Raw genomic sequence first — 17,849 nt, forward strand, 5'->3', positions numbered from 1 at the left:
CCTTATGGACTATAGACTGCCATGCTCCTCTGTCCATGGAATTTTCCCAGCAAGAATATTGGAGCGGGTTGCCATGCTCTCCTCCAAGGGATCTTCTAGACCCAAGGATCGAACCCGCAACTTCTGCATTGGCAGGCAAGTTTTTTACCATTAGTGCCATGTGGGAAACTGATTTCTCTTTTTATCATCCATATTTATTCAGTTGCCATCTCAAGTATGTTTCCTTAACATGCCTTATCTTCAGTTCAGTTGCACAGTCATGTTCAATTCTTTTCGACTGCATGGACTGTAGCATGCCAGGCGTCCCTGCCCGTCATCAACTCCCAGAGCTTGATCAAACTCATGTCCATCAAGTCAGTGATGCCATCCAACCATCTCATCCTCTGTTGTCCCCTTCTCCTCCTGCCTTCAATCTTTCCCAGCATCAGGGTCTTTTCCAATGAGTCAGTTCTTTGCATCAGGTGGCCAAAATATTGGAGCTTCAGCTTCAGCATCAGTCCTTCCAATGAATATTCAGGACTGATTTCCTTTAGGAGGGACTGGTTGGATCTCCTTGTAGCCCAAGGGACTCTACAGTCTTCTCCAATACAACAGTTCAAAAAAGCATCAATTCTTCAGCACTCAGCTTTCTTTATGGTTCAACTCTTACATCCATACATGACTACTGGAAAAACCATAGCTTTCCTTAGATTGACTTCTGTAGGCAAAGTAATGTCTCTGCTTTTTAATAAGCTGTCTAGGTTTGTCACAGCTTTTCTTCCAAGGAGCACGCGTCTTTTAATTTCATGGCTGCAGTCACCATCTGCAGTGATTTTGGAGCCCAAGAAAATAAAGTCTGTCACCGTTTCCATTGTTTCCCCGTCTATTTGCCATGAAGTGATGGGACCAGATGCCAAGATCTTAGTTTTTTGAATATTGAATTTTAATGTTGAGTTTCAACTTGTCATACATTATAGATCATAACCATCCATTTTTTGCAGTAGCCTCCCAACTGATACCAGTTTGTCTAATTTCCATTCAAATCTTCATTATATTATTTTATTATTATGTTATATATATTATATTAGAAAAAAATGTTGAAATTGTTTTTGCTGTTCTTTCTCTTTTTAAAAATTAGTCTTGAGTTCCTACTCTCTGGATTGAGTCTAAACTCTTTCCATTTTTTTCATTCTTCGCTTCACGCTCAGTTGCTTCAGTCATGTCTGACTCTGCGACCTCTGTCCGTGGGATTCTCCAGGCAAGAATACTGGAATAGGTTGCCATGCCCTTCCACAGGGGATCTTCCCAACCCAGAAATTGAAACTGTGGGTTCCTGTGTCTTCTGCACTGCAGGCAGATTCTATACTTACAGAGCCACCTGGGAAGCCCTATTCTTCATTTCCCTCCCTCCAAAATCTGATCATAATCCATTTTTCATGAATTACCACCTTCTTTACATAAATATTAACTTTGTCTAGTCAATTTTTTTCAAAGACCTCTTCATGTTCTACTTCCATTCTTGGTTTCATACCTTTTCTTATTTCTTGCCTTTTATGGTTATCACACCATTATTACCAGATAATTTTCAGCAAAATTATGTCATTTTTTTGGCTACCTTGTTGCTGTTTTATCCTGTCTGTTAAAAATCTAATCTTTTTAGAGAACAGTGACATCATTTCATTCTAGTTTTTCTTAATGCTCAGTTTTCACACATACCCAGTTATTGATGAGATCATGATTTTCAGTACACTTTTATCAAGATGTGTGTAGAGCAGTGATGATGCCCTGTATGCCAGCTCTTACTTTATCTCTCCACCACTGAAGAAAGAAATATCTATCTTAGAAAACATAATATTGCATTTTCTTATTTTTTTAAACTATCACAAATGTCAATATTTTAAACATTACACTGTTAAAAACAGGCGCTCAGTATTTGTTTGGTTAATAGTGTAAGAATGTGGGGGGAAAGGGATTTGAATCTGTGTTTATGTTCCATTCTGATATTCATTCATTCCTTTAATATACAAGAAGGTATTCTAAAGAAATAGACATCTTAAAAGGATAAACATCTTGCTTTACATATGAATATGAAGGGACAGAGCAACTTAGAATTGATATAATGAAGCTAAATTGTCTTTCCTTGATTGGTCTCCCTTTACCTGCCCTCTACCCCATCCCATCACTTTCAAAACAATGGGGATATCACGCCTGTGTTTGAAGCACTGGGAGGAAAAACAAAACAGACACGGGCATTCACATTAAAACACTGACTGAACTCTCAAGGGTTAAAATGTAAGAAGTTTATTCTCTTTTATCAAGCAGTGTCTACAGACAAAGCAGCCACATGGTGTAAGCTACCAAAGAAGGATGTATGAGACAGATTTGGATTAAATCATTAGGTCACAGCCAGTTTATGTGGTTCATGTTCACAAAGAAGAAAATTGCTAAAAAGGAAAGCAGGTAAGTAGAAACATAAGCTAACTTCTGTTGTTCATTAAATCTGACTCCCATAATGTTTCCTTAAGCTAAGAAGAAATCTACTGTTATCACATAGCTCAGGATGCTATATATACATAAGATAGTACACACTATAAAATTTCAGGTTTCTAAGCAGTTTTACACAATTAAACTTGAGTAAAATTTGTATTTAAAAAAGACCTTATTGGATTACCTTCAGGAAATGGAGGTCATTTCAACAGTACATTAGCATTTTAAGCGACAATAAAACAAAAATATAATAAGTAAAAAGATTCTCCAAACAATGTAAGCTTTTACTTTAAGCCTGGGTAATAATCTGCTTATTTCAATAAACCAAGTCACTAGTTTTAATGCACTTCTACTGGCCTTTCTTTGCCCTGAAACATGAAAGCAATGATTTTCACTTCTATGTAGCGTCTCAAATAAGAGGATTAGTTAGGTTTCGAACTTCGACACACAGTGAGACAGTTGTTTAAGGATTATATAGGAGTTAAGCAGAAGTCATTTGGGAAAGTTATTAAGGAATGAAGTCCTTTGTTGGATTATATTTAAATAGCAAAGGCGATGGAGAAGTACATCTTTTCTCACCACTGTGGTGCTACCCCCTAATTCCCAATTTCTGTTACTAATTGTCCTAAACCGCTAATGCTCATCTGTTCTCTAGCCAGTTTTTTTTCTCTCTGTTGTTAATTTCCCTAAATGTGGTTTACTCTAAGCAGACACAAATAATGCTTCTATTGTGGAAATAAAAGTTCCTGCTAATGCAACACTGGACTACATTAAAAAAAAAAAAAAGTTATATTTCACTAATAAGAGATATTTGTAAGCAGTTGACATCCCAGATAAACTTGCATTAAAAATATAATGCACTCTTGTGATTGAAAGCAAAATGAGTTAAGAATACACTGCAAACATATTACCATAATTATTTTCCTCCCTTCCTCCCCATTTTCCATAGCATGCTGCAGATTATACAGTGAGTGTCAAATAGAGTTTGTCACCTGTGTACAGCCTAAGGCCAATTTGTGTCTTCAAATTATATTCATTGAGGGTTAGACAAAATGACTGAAGGCTGGGTTTGGTGCAAAAGATGTTCAGCTTTTTTTAAATGATAAGAAATTTATAGTGATGAGGGTGGTCAGTATGCAGCTTTTAGCCTTCCTTTTCCTCTTGTGACATTCCCTTCAAGGCACGAAAGATTATAAACAATGGATGGGACAGAATATTTTGAATTAAGAATTTTAAGATTCCACAACATCTTTTATTTCTGGTTTAAGCATACCAAAAGGACAGAAAAAAAAAATAGATCAATTACCCTCAAGATGAAATGGTGTTTAGAATCATTGGAAATTCCCTGCAGTTATTTTTAATTATTTAAATTCCTATTCTATTGGCAAAAAACATAACTGTAGATTTGGTTCTTATAATTGAAGTAGTTTCTCATTAAATATTGTGTTAACTATTTCTAATCAACCAATGTTACTAATTGTTTATGTCTTTGTTTTAAAAAAAAAAAAAACAACTATTTTATTTGGGCCACCCAATTAACTGATGTTTGGCTAGGATACAAACTTAGAAAGTTAAACTGGTAAATTTAAATAATGGATTAGTGCAGTGTATTGGAAAACTCTTGATTTAATAATTATTTAACAGGGCTCCTAGGCTTCTCCAACCCAGATGACTGTGTTTCCCTTCTCAACTTCAGTGATCTCACAGTTTAACTTATTGAGTCGTCCATCGAGTATAAAGAGAGAGTCCTTGGAAGGAGTCATCAGGTATTGACCAAACAAGCCACTGTCCTGGATTTGCCTGTTCTTCAGGTTCCAAGGCCATTCTTCTGCCTTGAGTGGTTCCTTAAGGCTTTTGATCATCTTAACCTTCCCAGAAGCAAGCTCCACAAAGAGCACATCTGTCTGTGTGCTTGAACTACCATAAATGTTGTACTGATGGGCTTCCGTAAAGGATGGCTGAAAGGCCAGGTCAGATATGTGCAGATTAGTGTGAATATCAAAAGCCTCCTGTATCTCTCCTCTGATGGTGATGTACTGGACCCTCACAAGACCTTTCACGTCACTGATGGTGACAAGATAGTGTCCATCTGGGGAGACGTATGGAGTGCCCGTCACGTCACTGTTGAACCCAATGACCGAGTCGGTGACACCGTCCACCAAGAGCTGTGGGGGAGCCGCCCCAGTGCTGTCGGGTTTGCAGCCAACGAAGTAGTATCCTCCCAAGTGTGTGTATGCTAGTGACTGCGGGATGCACTGGTAGTCCTTCAGATTAATAGTCTTGATGTATGACATGGTTTCAAGGTCAATCTTTTGTAGTGCAGCTTCATCTTTATGAAGAATAAATCCAAACCTGCAAAAAATGAAAATCAAAGTTAGACAGGAAGCTCCAAAGGGGTGAAGGAAATGCACTCTGGGCAGGTGGAAAGGGGGCTCAGAGCCGGGGCATTAGTTGTCAGGCTGGGCAGGAACTGGTGGCTGAATCTTGTTAAAGTCCACTTTAAATCCCACTGTCCTCCTCCTTCCTTAGGTTGTCCTTTTGTTACAGCCAAACAATTATAACTCATGCTATAGAAAGCAAAATAATTTAAAGCGATGTATCTAGTTAACTGGAACAACGCATTTTACTTTTATCATCAAGGGCCAAAAAGTAAACATATTTTGCATGCTTCAAAACCCACAGAAATACAGAACAGACTTTTGAACTCTGTGGGAGAATGTGAGGGTGGGATATTTCAAAAGAACAGCATGTATACTATCTATGGTGAAACAGATCACCAGCCCAGGTGGGATGCATGAGACAAGTGCTCAGGCCTGGTGCACTGGGAAGACCCAGAGGAATCGGGTGGAGAGGGAGGTGGGAGGGGGGATCGGGATTGGGAATACATGTAAATCTATGGCTGATTCATATCAATGTATGACAAAACCCACTGAAATGTTGTGAAGTAATTAGCCTCCAACTAATTAAAAAAAAAAAAAAAAAACCACTGATATTGAATCAACTTAGTTAATGTCTAGGAAAACCAGAAAGAATGAAAACCTTGAATATACATCTTTTCCACTCACTTCATTGACTTCTTATATTGCTTGTGATCATCAAATAAATTTGATACTCATCACTGTTTAGATAAGTATTCATATTTTTCTCATTTTAAGCTGTCTCACCTTAATAAATTTGGGGAGTATGGAACTATTAGACTCTATTTATTGCATTTTAGGATCACCTTAACTACTTTTATGATTTTAACATTTATTTTATTATGTTCTAAATCCAAGTTAAAGTTTCATTTTTGCCATACTAATACTGTTATACTTATTAATGATACACCTGTGTTGTATTGATCATTTTATGTTGAATAATGATAAACTTTGGATATTTATGGCATTTTTCTATTAAATTTAATTTAAAAATAAATATATTTTAAAATATGTTTTGGTGATCTCTTTGATTATTTCAATGATTTTTGTCCTGAATGCTAGCTGTAGATGATCAGAACTCCCTGTGAAATGGAGAAGTCAGTTTTGTGGGGTTTTGCTTGTTGGGGGTAAATATATTTGGAAACCCTTACCTATAACATGGGTGACTTCCTAGCAAAAATAAGATAAAATGAGATAGAAACTACTTTACAAAGTTACACCCAAAATGCATATAGGCCAACAGAATTGTAAGGGACTTTTATTTTATTTTATTTTTAATAATATTGATTAAAGCACCTTCTAATATTTCCAAAATTTCCTTAAAAATAAAGATGAGAGATGTATTGTTAACTGACTTTGCTCCTAAATGAAAAAATAAGATTAAGATAACTTTACTGTGAGTATTGAAACAAAAGGCTTCTCATGTGGTTCATAGGTAAAGCAGGAGATGCAGGTTCAATCCCTGGGTCGGGAAGATCCCCTGGAGAAGGGAATGGCATCTCCACTCTAGTATTCTTGCCTGAGAAATCCCGTGGACAGAGGAGCCTGGTAGGCTACAGTTCATGGGTTGCAAAAAGAGTTAGACACTACTTAGAGACAAAACTATAGCAACAATTTAAAACAAAACAAACTCTAAGAATGGCCCATTTTAACTTGCCACCTAGGAAATTCATTTTCCATTTGCTAATTCTGAATTTAGCAAATTCTTAATGTTTGTAAAAAAAATTGCGACCCACACACATAGTATAGAAGTATGGTACATTCAGGATAATAGCACGTTAAAATTTCAAATATAAGCATGTGACAAGCTCAAAATTTGAATAAACACAGGCCTTTAACATCATAGAATAAAACAAGATAAATGTTCTTTAAAAAATCAGCCATCATGATGGAAGTCATGGAGTGTATAAGCACAAATATTTTACTAAAATAGACATAAGACTGTAACTGCTAGTATCGCTGATCCTGTTCATGAATGAGGCCAGTTGTCTGGCTGTTCACTGCACTCAGTGTTCGCTGAACCCATGGTAGGCAAGGGGCGAGCTAAGAGGCTAGAAGAAAATGCAAGAAACCATAGGAACTGCAGACTCCTTATTCTCTCCTGGCTGGAGCAGCAGCCATAGCAGCAGAAACACTGTATTCTCTCCTCTGTTATTGACCCAAGGGGTACAGCCACGATGTGGCAGTATGCCACATGCCATATGTGATATGAGGTGGAACTCATATCACAAGTAGCCCGTGTCCACATGAGTACCTGGTGAGGTGCATGTGCAGTGCTGTAAGTGATCTCAGCTGTGATATAATCATTATTTATAAAACGTGAGACAAAAGCAAGGGTGAGAGAGCCTGACCATGCCATCTTGGCTAATTTGCTCTTTCCCAACATTGCTTCTATGTTACTACATTTCATAGAGTTAGGAAACTATGCAATAATTTTAGATATATTTGAAGATTTGTGAGAGACTATTTGTTGCCTTTGGAGAGAGCAAGGCTTTTTCTATACAAAAGAAGAGCTACCATGTATAACTACTCCTTTAAAAAGATTTCTTAAACATTTATTGAATGATTACTAAATAGAATCATCCCAATAAATTGGGAGTATACTGGAGGTGAACATAACTCACCCTGCTTCCAAGGAGTCTAGAAATTTTAACAGATTAAACAACTGACATTAAGTGATTAATGCTTAATTATGATATTCTGAAGTATTATTACTTAGTAACTATTACTTTTTCTATATATACTTGAACTGGAATAAAGTAATCATTTTGAAAATAATATGTGTAGAATGTTTCAGAATGACATGCACAACTTCTTATTAATTTCCTGGATCTTTATCTTGTCTTGTGTCAGTAATAACTGGGTCAGTTTTCTTTCAGTAAGCAAAGTTTATACTATACCTAGTCAGGATACAATTTCAGTTTTGATTACAATGGTATGAAGACACCTTTATGATGTTAGCAATCACTTCCAAATGTTCCCATCAAAAAATGAATCACTGGTGTAGGTTTTAAGTACTTTGTTGTTGTTCAGTCCAACTCTTTACAACCCCATGGAGGAGCACACCAGTCTCCTCTGTCCCCCACTATCTCCAAGAGTTTGCTCAAACTCATGTCCTTTGAACTTGTGATGCTATCTAATCATCGTATCCTCTATCACCCACTTTTCCTTTTGCCTTCAATTTTTCCCAGCATCAGGGTTTTGTTCAGTGAGTTAGTTCTTTGCCTCAGGTGGCCAAAGTATTTGAGCTTTAGCATCAGTCCTTCAAATGAATATTCAGGGAATATTTATTTCATTTAGGATTGATTGGTTTGACTCCTTGTAGTGCAAAGGACTCTCAAGAGTCTTCTCCAGCGCCAGTTTGAAAGAAGCAATTCTTCAGTGCTCAGCCTTCTTTATGGACAACTCTCGGATCCGTACATGACTACTGGAAAAACCATGGCTTTGAATATATAGAATTTGTGGGCAAAGTGGTGTCTCTGCTACCTAAATACTACCTGAGTGCTAAATAATTTAAAAGCTCTCAAAAATAAAAACCAAGTCCAATTATTTTTGTGTTATCAGCCTCAAAAATACCATAAAATTTTAAATATAAATAATTTGGCTGGCTTATACTTGTTTTAATAAATAATGGACTTGGGTTATTGAAAAGAAGTGTGTTCCCATTCATTAACAGTGATAAAGGATATGTAAGTATGAAGATGTATACCTGTGTCTGGCATCATTTATGAATTTGTTAATTATTATGGAAGATATTATCTCTTTTCTGTTATATATGATGCATGTGCTCAGAGGCAAAAGCAGTAATTTGCACATTTAATAAAAGCCATAAACCAATCAAGACTTGGCATTTCAGTTCTCTTAACCTTGTGTCTTCTGTTCCCTTTGGGCAATGTTATTTGAATGCTAAAGAGGAAGGACGAGACAAGTTCTAACTACCTTGAACTAGTTTCACTCTGATACTGAAGGATGAACTCAAGTTTTCTGTGATACAATCCAGCCTCTTTTGGAGGTAATTAAAATTTTAAAAAATGGTTCAGTTAAAAATGCAAAAGCCCCTTGTAGGGTGATAAAATTACATTCCTTTTGGCATCCACGTTGTATGCTCCTTCAGGACTACAGATCTAGCTGCATAAGCAGATGCATTGAGAAAGCCTTCAATTTTTCACTACTGATTTATTGGGCAGGAAGTAGTGTCTCTAATTCAAAATTTCCCCCTACTACAGATTGATATTCTGAAGTCTCCCACTGTTCATTAGTCTGTGATTATTATTTACAAGGCTCTCAACTGTCATGTCTGCTTAGTATCATAAAAGTTTGCATAGTACTAGACCTAATAGTTTGTCTAATATTTGTCAGAATGTCTATAGGAAGTTGCAGACTATGAGAAATGAGAGAGTTAAAACTTATTCTTGTGATCACTTTGCTTACTAGGGAAATACAGCAACTAGGAAAGTTGGACCTCTCAGCACGGTGTTGTGTGGATTTGATGTCAGATTTGTTGAAGAGAGTGAGACTCTTTTCTTCTTTCTCAAATTATTTTATTTTTCTGAGTGTTTAATCAATTTAGTTCATTACAAAGTTTATAAAAAGATTAAACTTTAATTACTGCTTTTATGCTTTAAAGTGAGGTTTTGAGGTGATTCATGTTCAGAGAACTTGTTTTGGATGAAGTAAAAATTTTCAATCTGGGCTGATTTAGTTTCATGACCCAGTTTTTCAACATAATAGATATGTGACCTTACATAAAGCCCTTGACTTCCACAAGTTTCAATTTTCTCATCAGCAGAAAGATAATAAAAGTAACTCGTTTTGAGAATGAGAATAAATGTATGTTTATTACCAGGAAAATAGTACATTTTCAAGAAATAGAGTTTGTCCATGTTTTATATCTTAAGTAATAAGGGTGTTAACAGTCTCAGTAGGGAGGCCAGAGGTCCCCAAGAGATAGGAGGAAATAAACCTCAAGGGGTAGATTTTTTTCCCTTTTCTGTTGAGGACACCTGGTTCCCCCCCAGCTTAACTTTTCTCAAACCTTGAACTAACTGATGTATGTTTTTCTTATGGAAATGTTTTTCTTAAGCTATGTTAATGAAACTATGTATTTGCTTTCAAAGTTGCCTTTCTTCAAATCAGTACCACCTAACATATTTTTCTTTTCTCAAACCTTGGGCTGACGATGGCTCAGTTCAGTTCAGTTCAGTCACTCAGTCGTGTCAGACTCTTTGCTACCCCATGGACTGCAGCATGCCAGGCCTCCCTGTCCATCACCAACTCCCGGAGCTTACTCAAACTCATGTCCATCAAGTCGGTGATGCCATCCAACCATCTCATCCTCTGTCATCCCCTTCTCCTCCCACCTTCAATCTTTCCCAGCATCAGGGTCTTTTCAAATGAGTCAGTTCTTCCCATCAGGTGGCCAAAGTATTGGAATTTCAGTTTCAGCATCAGTCCTTCCAATGAATATTCAGGACTGATTTCCTTTAGGATGGACTGGTTGGGTCTCCTTGCAGTCCAAGGGACTCTCAGTCTTCTTTAACACCACAGTTCTAAAGCATCAATTTTCCGGTGTTCAGTTTTCTTTATAGTCCAACTCTCACATCCATACATGACTACTGGAAAAACCATAGCTTTGACTAGATGGACTTTTGTTGGCAAAGTAATGTCTCTGTTTTTTAATATGCTGTCTAGATTGGCCATAGCTTTTCTTTCAAGGAGCAAGCGTCTTTTAATTTCATGGCTGCAATCACCATCTGCAGTGTTTTTGGAGCCCCAAAAAAGAAAGTCAGCCACTGTTTCCACTGTTTCCCCATCTATTTGCCATGAAGTGATGGGACCGGATGCCATGATCTTAGTTTTCTGAATGTTGAGTTTTAAGCCAACTTTTTCACTCTCCTCTTTCACTTTCATCCAGAGGCTCCTTTTAGAATGGCTCAAGAAACCAATATTCATGTCAATTGTCTTATGGCCTGGGATGCTACGCCGTGTGCCATTCTATCTCAGAAACGCATACTGTGGGGGCGGGGCCTGGTGAAACTCCCTCAGCCTGGAGGTGTCTCTCTTATCTGATCAGCAGCTCACTAACAGGCATAAAACAGCTTGCTAAAAACTAGCAAGCAGGCCCTCTTTCTGTCCCCTTTGATGTCTGTGTCAAAAGCTTTCTGTACCTCTGCTATACTTTAATAAAACTTGGCTGCACCAAAGCTCTGGGTAGTCAAGACTTGTCTCTGGCCCGAGATGGAAATCCTCTCTTCTTGAGCTCACGAATCCTGGTGTAGCACACGGCTTGCAACTGTAACCTTTCAGTAGCATAATTTTCCCTTTGGAATCAAATATAATATTTCTTATGGTATAATAGAGTTTTAGAATAGATTTTTCCATAGGTGGAAAAACAAGAAGAAATGTCAGTTTTTTCTATATAGCCAGTATTCCCACAATGTTAAAAATAAGCATGCACTGTTATCCAAATATGACGAGGTTTCTCCATTTTTTAATTCAACAGAGATCACTTTAATAATAGAAATTCATATTTTTCTTCTTTCCCTCACTTGTATCAACAGGATTTATGCCCAGTCCACACCTCACCCAATCACCAGATAGTTCACTTGATCAGGAACAAGGGCAGCCTAGCTCACTCAACCATCTTTTAGAGTTTCTATTTCAGTTCTTAGGGAGGGGGTGGAGCAGGTGGCAATGGAATATAGGTGACTTTGAACTCTGCACAGATAATGAGGTTTGAAATTCATATCTGTCTTACTCAAGGACTTTCACTAAAAATGCCAGAAAATTTTGTGGCTGGCTTTAGGACCTGGATCTCTAAGAAGACGGAGAGTTGTAGTCATAGTTTATGTCATGACAATTCAGGAGCCTTGCAGAGGAAGTAATTTGGCAGAGAGAGGAAAAGAACAGATACTTAGAGAGAAACATGATTGAAACATCAAGAACCCTAATAAAGAGCAACTGCACAAAGACCTCCAGATCCTACAAGACCAAGATATAGGTATTGCATTTGAATAATGAATGATTTCCCCACATCTTTCGCTAGACAGTCCCCAAATGAGTCTGATCACATAGAATCTCACAAAGCAGTTTTTAAGTCACTCACTCTACAGCATCTGTAATGTTATTCTGCTCCTGTTCAGCTTTCAAATGCATCACCTCAGATGCTCCTGAAGGAATCTCATAATTGCAACTAATGACTTGTATTAATTTGCCATATGGTCAGTCCCAAGAGCAATGATACTCCAAAGCTTAGAGTAAAAGTTACTCCAAAGATTTGCAGAAAAACAATTATTTTACCTCCTGAGTTTTAATTTAGGCTTGCCTTTTACCAGAGTCCATGCAGATTCCCACCTGGACAGTTCTGTTTAAAGCTGACATCTAATATTAAAGCTGACTTCTGGTCACTAAGGACCAGTCCCCATCTTAGAAGCTGGGAAGTGTTTCTTTATTAAAAAAAAAATTATTGGAGTATAGTTGATCTCCAATGTTGTGCTAGTTTCTACTGTAGAGCAAAATGAATCAATTATACATATAGCCACTTTTTTAAGAGTTGTTTTTCCCATGTAGGTCATTATAGAGTTTTGAGTAGAGCCCTCTGTGCTATACACCAGGTTCTTATGAGTTATTCACTTCATATATAGTAGTATGTATATGTCAGCCCTAATCTCCAAATTTATCCCTCCTCCCCTTTTCCTCCCTGGTAACCATTAGTTTGCATTTTACATCTGTCTCTATTTGTTTTGTAAATAATTTCACTTGTACACCTTTATTTATTTATTTATTTTAGATTCCACATATAAGCAATGTCATGTCATATGTATCTTTATGTGTCCAACTTACTTCATTCCGTAGGCTAATCTTTAGGTCCAAAAGTTTGTTCTTTTTATGACTGGGTAATATTTTATTGTATATATTATAGCACATCTTCTTTACCCACTCCTTTGTTGATGGACAGGGATTCTCTGGTGACTCAGATGGTAAGAGTCTGCCCGCAATGCGGGAGACCCAAGTTCGATCCCTGGGTCAGGAAGATCCCCTGGAGAAGGAAATGGTAACCCACTCCAGAATTCTTGCCTGGAAAAATCCCATGGATGGAGCAGCCTGGCAGGCTACAGTCCATGGGGTCACAAAGAGTCGGACCTGGCTGAGCGACTTCACTTTCACTTCTGTTGATGGACATTTAGGTTACCTCCATATCAAGGCTATTATAAATAGTGCTGCAATGGCTTTGGGGTGTACGTATTAATACCTTTTTGAACCATGATTTTTTCCTGTGGGAAATCTTTCTGATTTACCCTCCCCTTTGCTATATGATCTCCTTCCTCAAACCTTGTCATCTGCACCTCCACATACTTTAAAACAATCTTTCTGTGTATATCAGTGGATGTAAATGGGGAGCAGTACGTGGAGATTGAGTGTATTTGAGGTTTTATTTAGCCAGATACTACACCCTATTAGTTTTTTTAAAAAAATGCTGCAATCCACATATAAATAAAATCATTTCCCCAATCTTTTCTGATGTCTCAATTTTAGAAACTATATTGTTTGAACTGTATAGAAAATGTATGATCAAGTAAATAATGAGTACTTCATAAAATGCAGGATTAGTAATATCTTGTTTTTCTAATTGGATGATAATGTATCTTGCTTTTCCAATTAGAAGGTAAGAAATATTTAACAGATAAGGAACTAAAAGTTCCTCTCCTTGTAATGGGCTTACCCTGGTGGCTCAGATGGTAAAGAATCTGCCTGCAATGTGGGAGATCCAGGTTCAATCCCTGGGTTGGGAATATACCCTGGAGAAGGAAAAGGCTACCCACTTCATATTCTTGCCTGGAGAATCCGATGGATAGGGGAGCCTGGAGGGCTAGAGTCCACAGGGTCACAAAGAGCCCGACATGACTAAGTGACGAACATACACACTCCTTGTAATTAATATATAGCTCCACATACACGATGTGCTGTTGAAATAGCATCCTCCATTGTGTTACAGTTAGCGCAGAGTTTTCATGGACACACACTATAAATCTGACATGAGCCATCATTCACTAGTTTATGAATTCTTTTATATTTAGTTGTTTTCTATTATCCCAGACTGACCCTTGTAAGAAAAGATTGAATGTTGTTGCTACTCAAGTACCAGAGGATTTAGTTTTAATCTGAACTTCACATGAATAGCTCAATAAACTATACCTGTTCATAAACAGTGGTCGTAGTTGCATTGGGAAGAGGGGAAGCATAGAGAAATAGAATTGACACATTCAGTAGAGATTTATAACAAGAGCAAGGACAGTCTCTGAATTATCCTAAAGCTTAGATGTGTTTGACAAATGATAATACTTTGATGTTTTCTGTTTTCAACACACTGGTTGAAAAGCTGTAAAATGAACACCAGGATGCCCTCCTGCCTGAATTTTATATTTTTGAAATTCTATATTAAAGATTTTAGGTATATCACCTCTCCCTTTCATTTTTTTTAAAGAAGTAAAATGTATATATGAATATGAAATCTAATATTGTCTTCCTTCTCTCATATCTTATTTTTCTGTGGTGTCAAGAATTTGATTCTTCTAGAAAAAACTGACATGTAAATATATAATTTAATTTCACTATATTGAGAATGTCTAATTTCTTGACAGAATTAACACAGCATCTGAAGGCCCATAACTTCTAGTGAGTAACCAGGGCATACAGAAAAAAAAAAAATCAGATTTATTAAGAATTCTGTGCACACCACATGGACTGTAGTCCATAGAGACCATAGAGACCATAGAGACCATAGTTCGAATATCGAAATTATCCACCATATTTTGAAGAGTTTAAGAGCTTAGGGGAAAACATGACAACTATGCCTTAATATGGTATTTTTAAAGACTGGTTACTCTCCCCAATTTGATTTTGGAAAACAACATGAAAATCTGAAAAAAGCAACCTCCCTGATTTGCCTGTTCTTCTGATTAGAATGTGTTTCATGCAAAAGTTAGTAAATGGATCAGAGGTGATATACCAGAAGTAGAGTTAGTAATTAGCAGAGTGAGAAATAATTTTTAAGCATAGAGTGGATACTAGAAAAAGTAGATAAAACAAAGGCAAAAAACAAATTAAAATCTTTCTAATCAACTAAAAATATTGCCAAAATGTCTACTGTATACCTGTAAGACAGAAAAGGAAGTGGAAAAAAAAAAAGTTCCATGAGGAACCATGTTTGGCATGTTTTGGGATCTGGAGACTATGTGATCACAAACAGTAATTATTCACAACCTACTATGTGCAGCACGCTTTATAAAACCTTAGGAAGAAAAGGGAGAGGAAATAAATGGTTTCTCTCCTTTACGTAATTATCCTTAAGCTCAAGCGGTGGGATGCTTTTAATTGTGGGCTTTAACTTGCAAAGTGTATTCAGGGAAATGCTGCAAAGAAAAGATGGGTGTAGTTACATCCCTGTAACAGTTATTAGCTTGCATTTTTGTTATGCTCGCCTTTCACTTAAAGAGAGAGCGTATATCAGTCTGGATCCCAAAAGGAAAAGAACAAACTCTAATTAGAATAAATCAAAGGGGTTTACAAAGCAATGCAAATTGACTACACGGGTTAGTGCAATAGTGTGTGGAGAGCAACAGGAAAGTTATTGTCACTGCTGTGTCCTGGAAGGAAGGAGCTATGTGGAGAGGTATGTTTTGTGAGGAGCTGGGACTTTCCATCGTAAGAAACAGATGTTCTTCAAGAAACCAGCAGACAAGGTGCTAAGGGCAGGGTGTATGGGGGGACATAACACGCTCTTGCCCTATCTTCTGCATGCAACCTCCATCCCGGCTTCTTACTGGCCGGAAAAACCAGCAGTCACATTACCCAGACCCCTGGGACAGAGAGAGGAGGTGAAAGGAAGAGTTTTTACAAAACAGCAGCACAGATTATCTTGGCCGAAGAGGCTGAAAAAACCCATCAAGTGAATGAACAGAACTGCCTGGAGTGAGGATTGTAACATACATAGATCTCTAACTGAGATCTTTTGACAATTGATATGAAATAAATATGTACATTTGCAAGTTGGGAAAAGGAATATTCTTGACTTTTTGCCTGAAATGAATGCTTCTTTGCATAACATTTTCTTCTGGTAAAGGTGTGGAAAATGGCTCTAACTTTTAGTTACTATTAAAATATTTTTAGTAACTGCCATGTACTGAATGTATGTGTCCTATACACTCACTTCCCTCCAAATTCATATATTGAAGCTCTAATTTTTCATGTGATGGCATTTGGCGAAGTGACTTTTGGAAAGAATTATATTGTGAGGGTGGAGCACAGATGAATGAGACAATACCCTTATGAGAGACATAAGAGAATGATCTCCCTCTTTCTCTCTGCTGTGTGAGGATGCAACAAGATGATAGTGGTCTGCAAACTAGGAAAAACCCAGCTAGGCTGATACATGGCCTCTGACTTTCCAGCCTCAGAATGGTGACAAATAAATTTCTGTTGTTAAAGCTATCCAGGTTCTGGTATTTTCTTAAAGCACTTTAACTGACTAAGACAGACATTGGTACCAGAAGTGGAGATGCTATTATAAAAGTCTGACAGCAACTTTAAAGCTGAGTCATGGCTAGAGGCTGGGGGAGTTTTGAGTTCATGTGAGAAAAAGTCAATATTGCTATGAAAGTGTTGTTAAAGGTAACTCTCATGAAAGCCCAGGAATAAAAAAAGGAGAGAAAGCCTCTGTCTTCTTAGAGAATACAACAGAAACCACGAGAGAATGTGGAAATATGGATAGTAAAGGTCATTCTGATGAGGTCTCAGATGGTAGTGAGGAAATATCATTGGAAACTGGGGAGGACCATCCAAAGCCCTGGACGTACAATCCTTCACTCTCAGAGCTGCAGAGGCAGAACGGCCATTCCAGTGGGTCTGGAAGGCACACTGTCAAGCTAAAGAGTATATCTTGAGACCAAAATTTCATGGAGTTCACCATGCTGTGTATCAGACTTGCATGGGACTCATCATTATTTCTTTCTCTCTTATTTCTCCCTTTTGGAATGGAGCATGTATTCTGTGCCTCCTCCACTACTGTACTTTGTGTTGCCCCTCAAAATTCATATGTTGAAGCCCTAATTCCCAATGTGCTTCTATTTGGATGTCAAGACTTTAGGAGGAAATGAGGTCATGGGAATAGTGCCATTATAAGAAGAGACATGAAAGTTTCTCTCTCTCTCTCTGCCATGGGAGGACACTGCAAGGAGATGCTGGTCTGCAAACAAGGGATAAGCCGAGCAGGCTGACACCCTGGTCTCTGACTTTCCAGCCTCTTAAGAATGAGGAATAAACTTTTGTTTAAGCCACTTGGTCCATAGTATTTTGTTAAACTAATGGAACTAAGATAGAAATCATAGAGTAAAAGTTACACAGATATGATTAATGTTAGTAGTTGTATAATTATTTTCCCATTACTTTTTGCGTTTTCTTCAGACAAGACCAAAGCTGCATGAATGACTATTTTTTAACAGACTAAGGAGTTATAACATAAATTCTGAAATTTATTGTGTGTGTTCTTGGGTATGCAAGGGTAAGGTAAAGGATAGAGTTTTGTTCTGTTTTCTTTGGTTAGCATGCTTTATTTATATTAACAATCATAGGCCAGGTATCTCATGTTGTGTCTTAGTTTTTCTCTTTCAACACTACATTTTGCAGATATGTTCCAGTAGCACTGCGTAGTATGTATATTTATTCTATTGCTTTAAAGTTGTTCACAGGCATCTGCCTTATGAGTCACCATATTTCACGTACTCTATGCCATGATGTGTGTGCTCATGTGGCTTCATTCACTGCTGGGTTGGTTGGTGGCTGAGCACAGTAAGGAAGCCTGGGGTGGCTGGGTCTCCCTTTTTCAGTGTGGTTTTCCATCCTCAAGGATTCAACACAAGACTTTCTCACAAGATGACTGTGGCTTTCTAACAGGGGAATCTCTAAAGA

At 37.5% G+C, this 17,849-nt stretch overlaps 1 protein-coding gene across 4 annotated transcripts in view; it reads right to left on the reverse strand.

Annotated features, from left to right (window-relative positions):
- Positions 1–2,264: 2,264 nt before the first annotated feature.
- The window catches only part of FSTL5 (follistatin like 5), an 864,807-nt gene continuing 849,222 nt past the window's right edge, over positions 2,265–17,849 (reverse strand). For all 4 annotated transcript variants that reach the window (XM_043902330.1, XM_043902328.1, XM_043902329.1 and 1 more), the window contains one exon: positions 2,265–4,818. In XM_043902330.1, coding sequence (XP_043758265.1) covers positions 4,116–4,818 — 703 coding nt within the window. In that variant the 3' untranslated portion in view covers positions 2,265–4,115. The remainder of the gene's footprint in view (positions 4,819–17,849) is intronic.

This window comes from Cervus elaphus, chromosome 5 (genome assembly GCF_910594005.1).
Source record: "Cervus elaphus chromosome 5, mCerEla1.1, whole genome shotgun sequence".
Classification (NCBI taxonomy): Eukaryota; Metazoa; Chordata; class Mammalia; order Artiodactyla; family Cervidae; genus Cervus; species Cervus elaphus.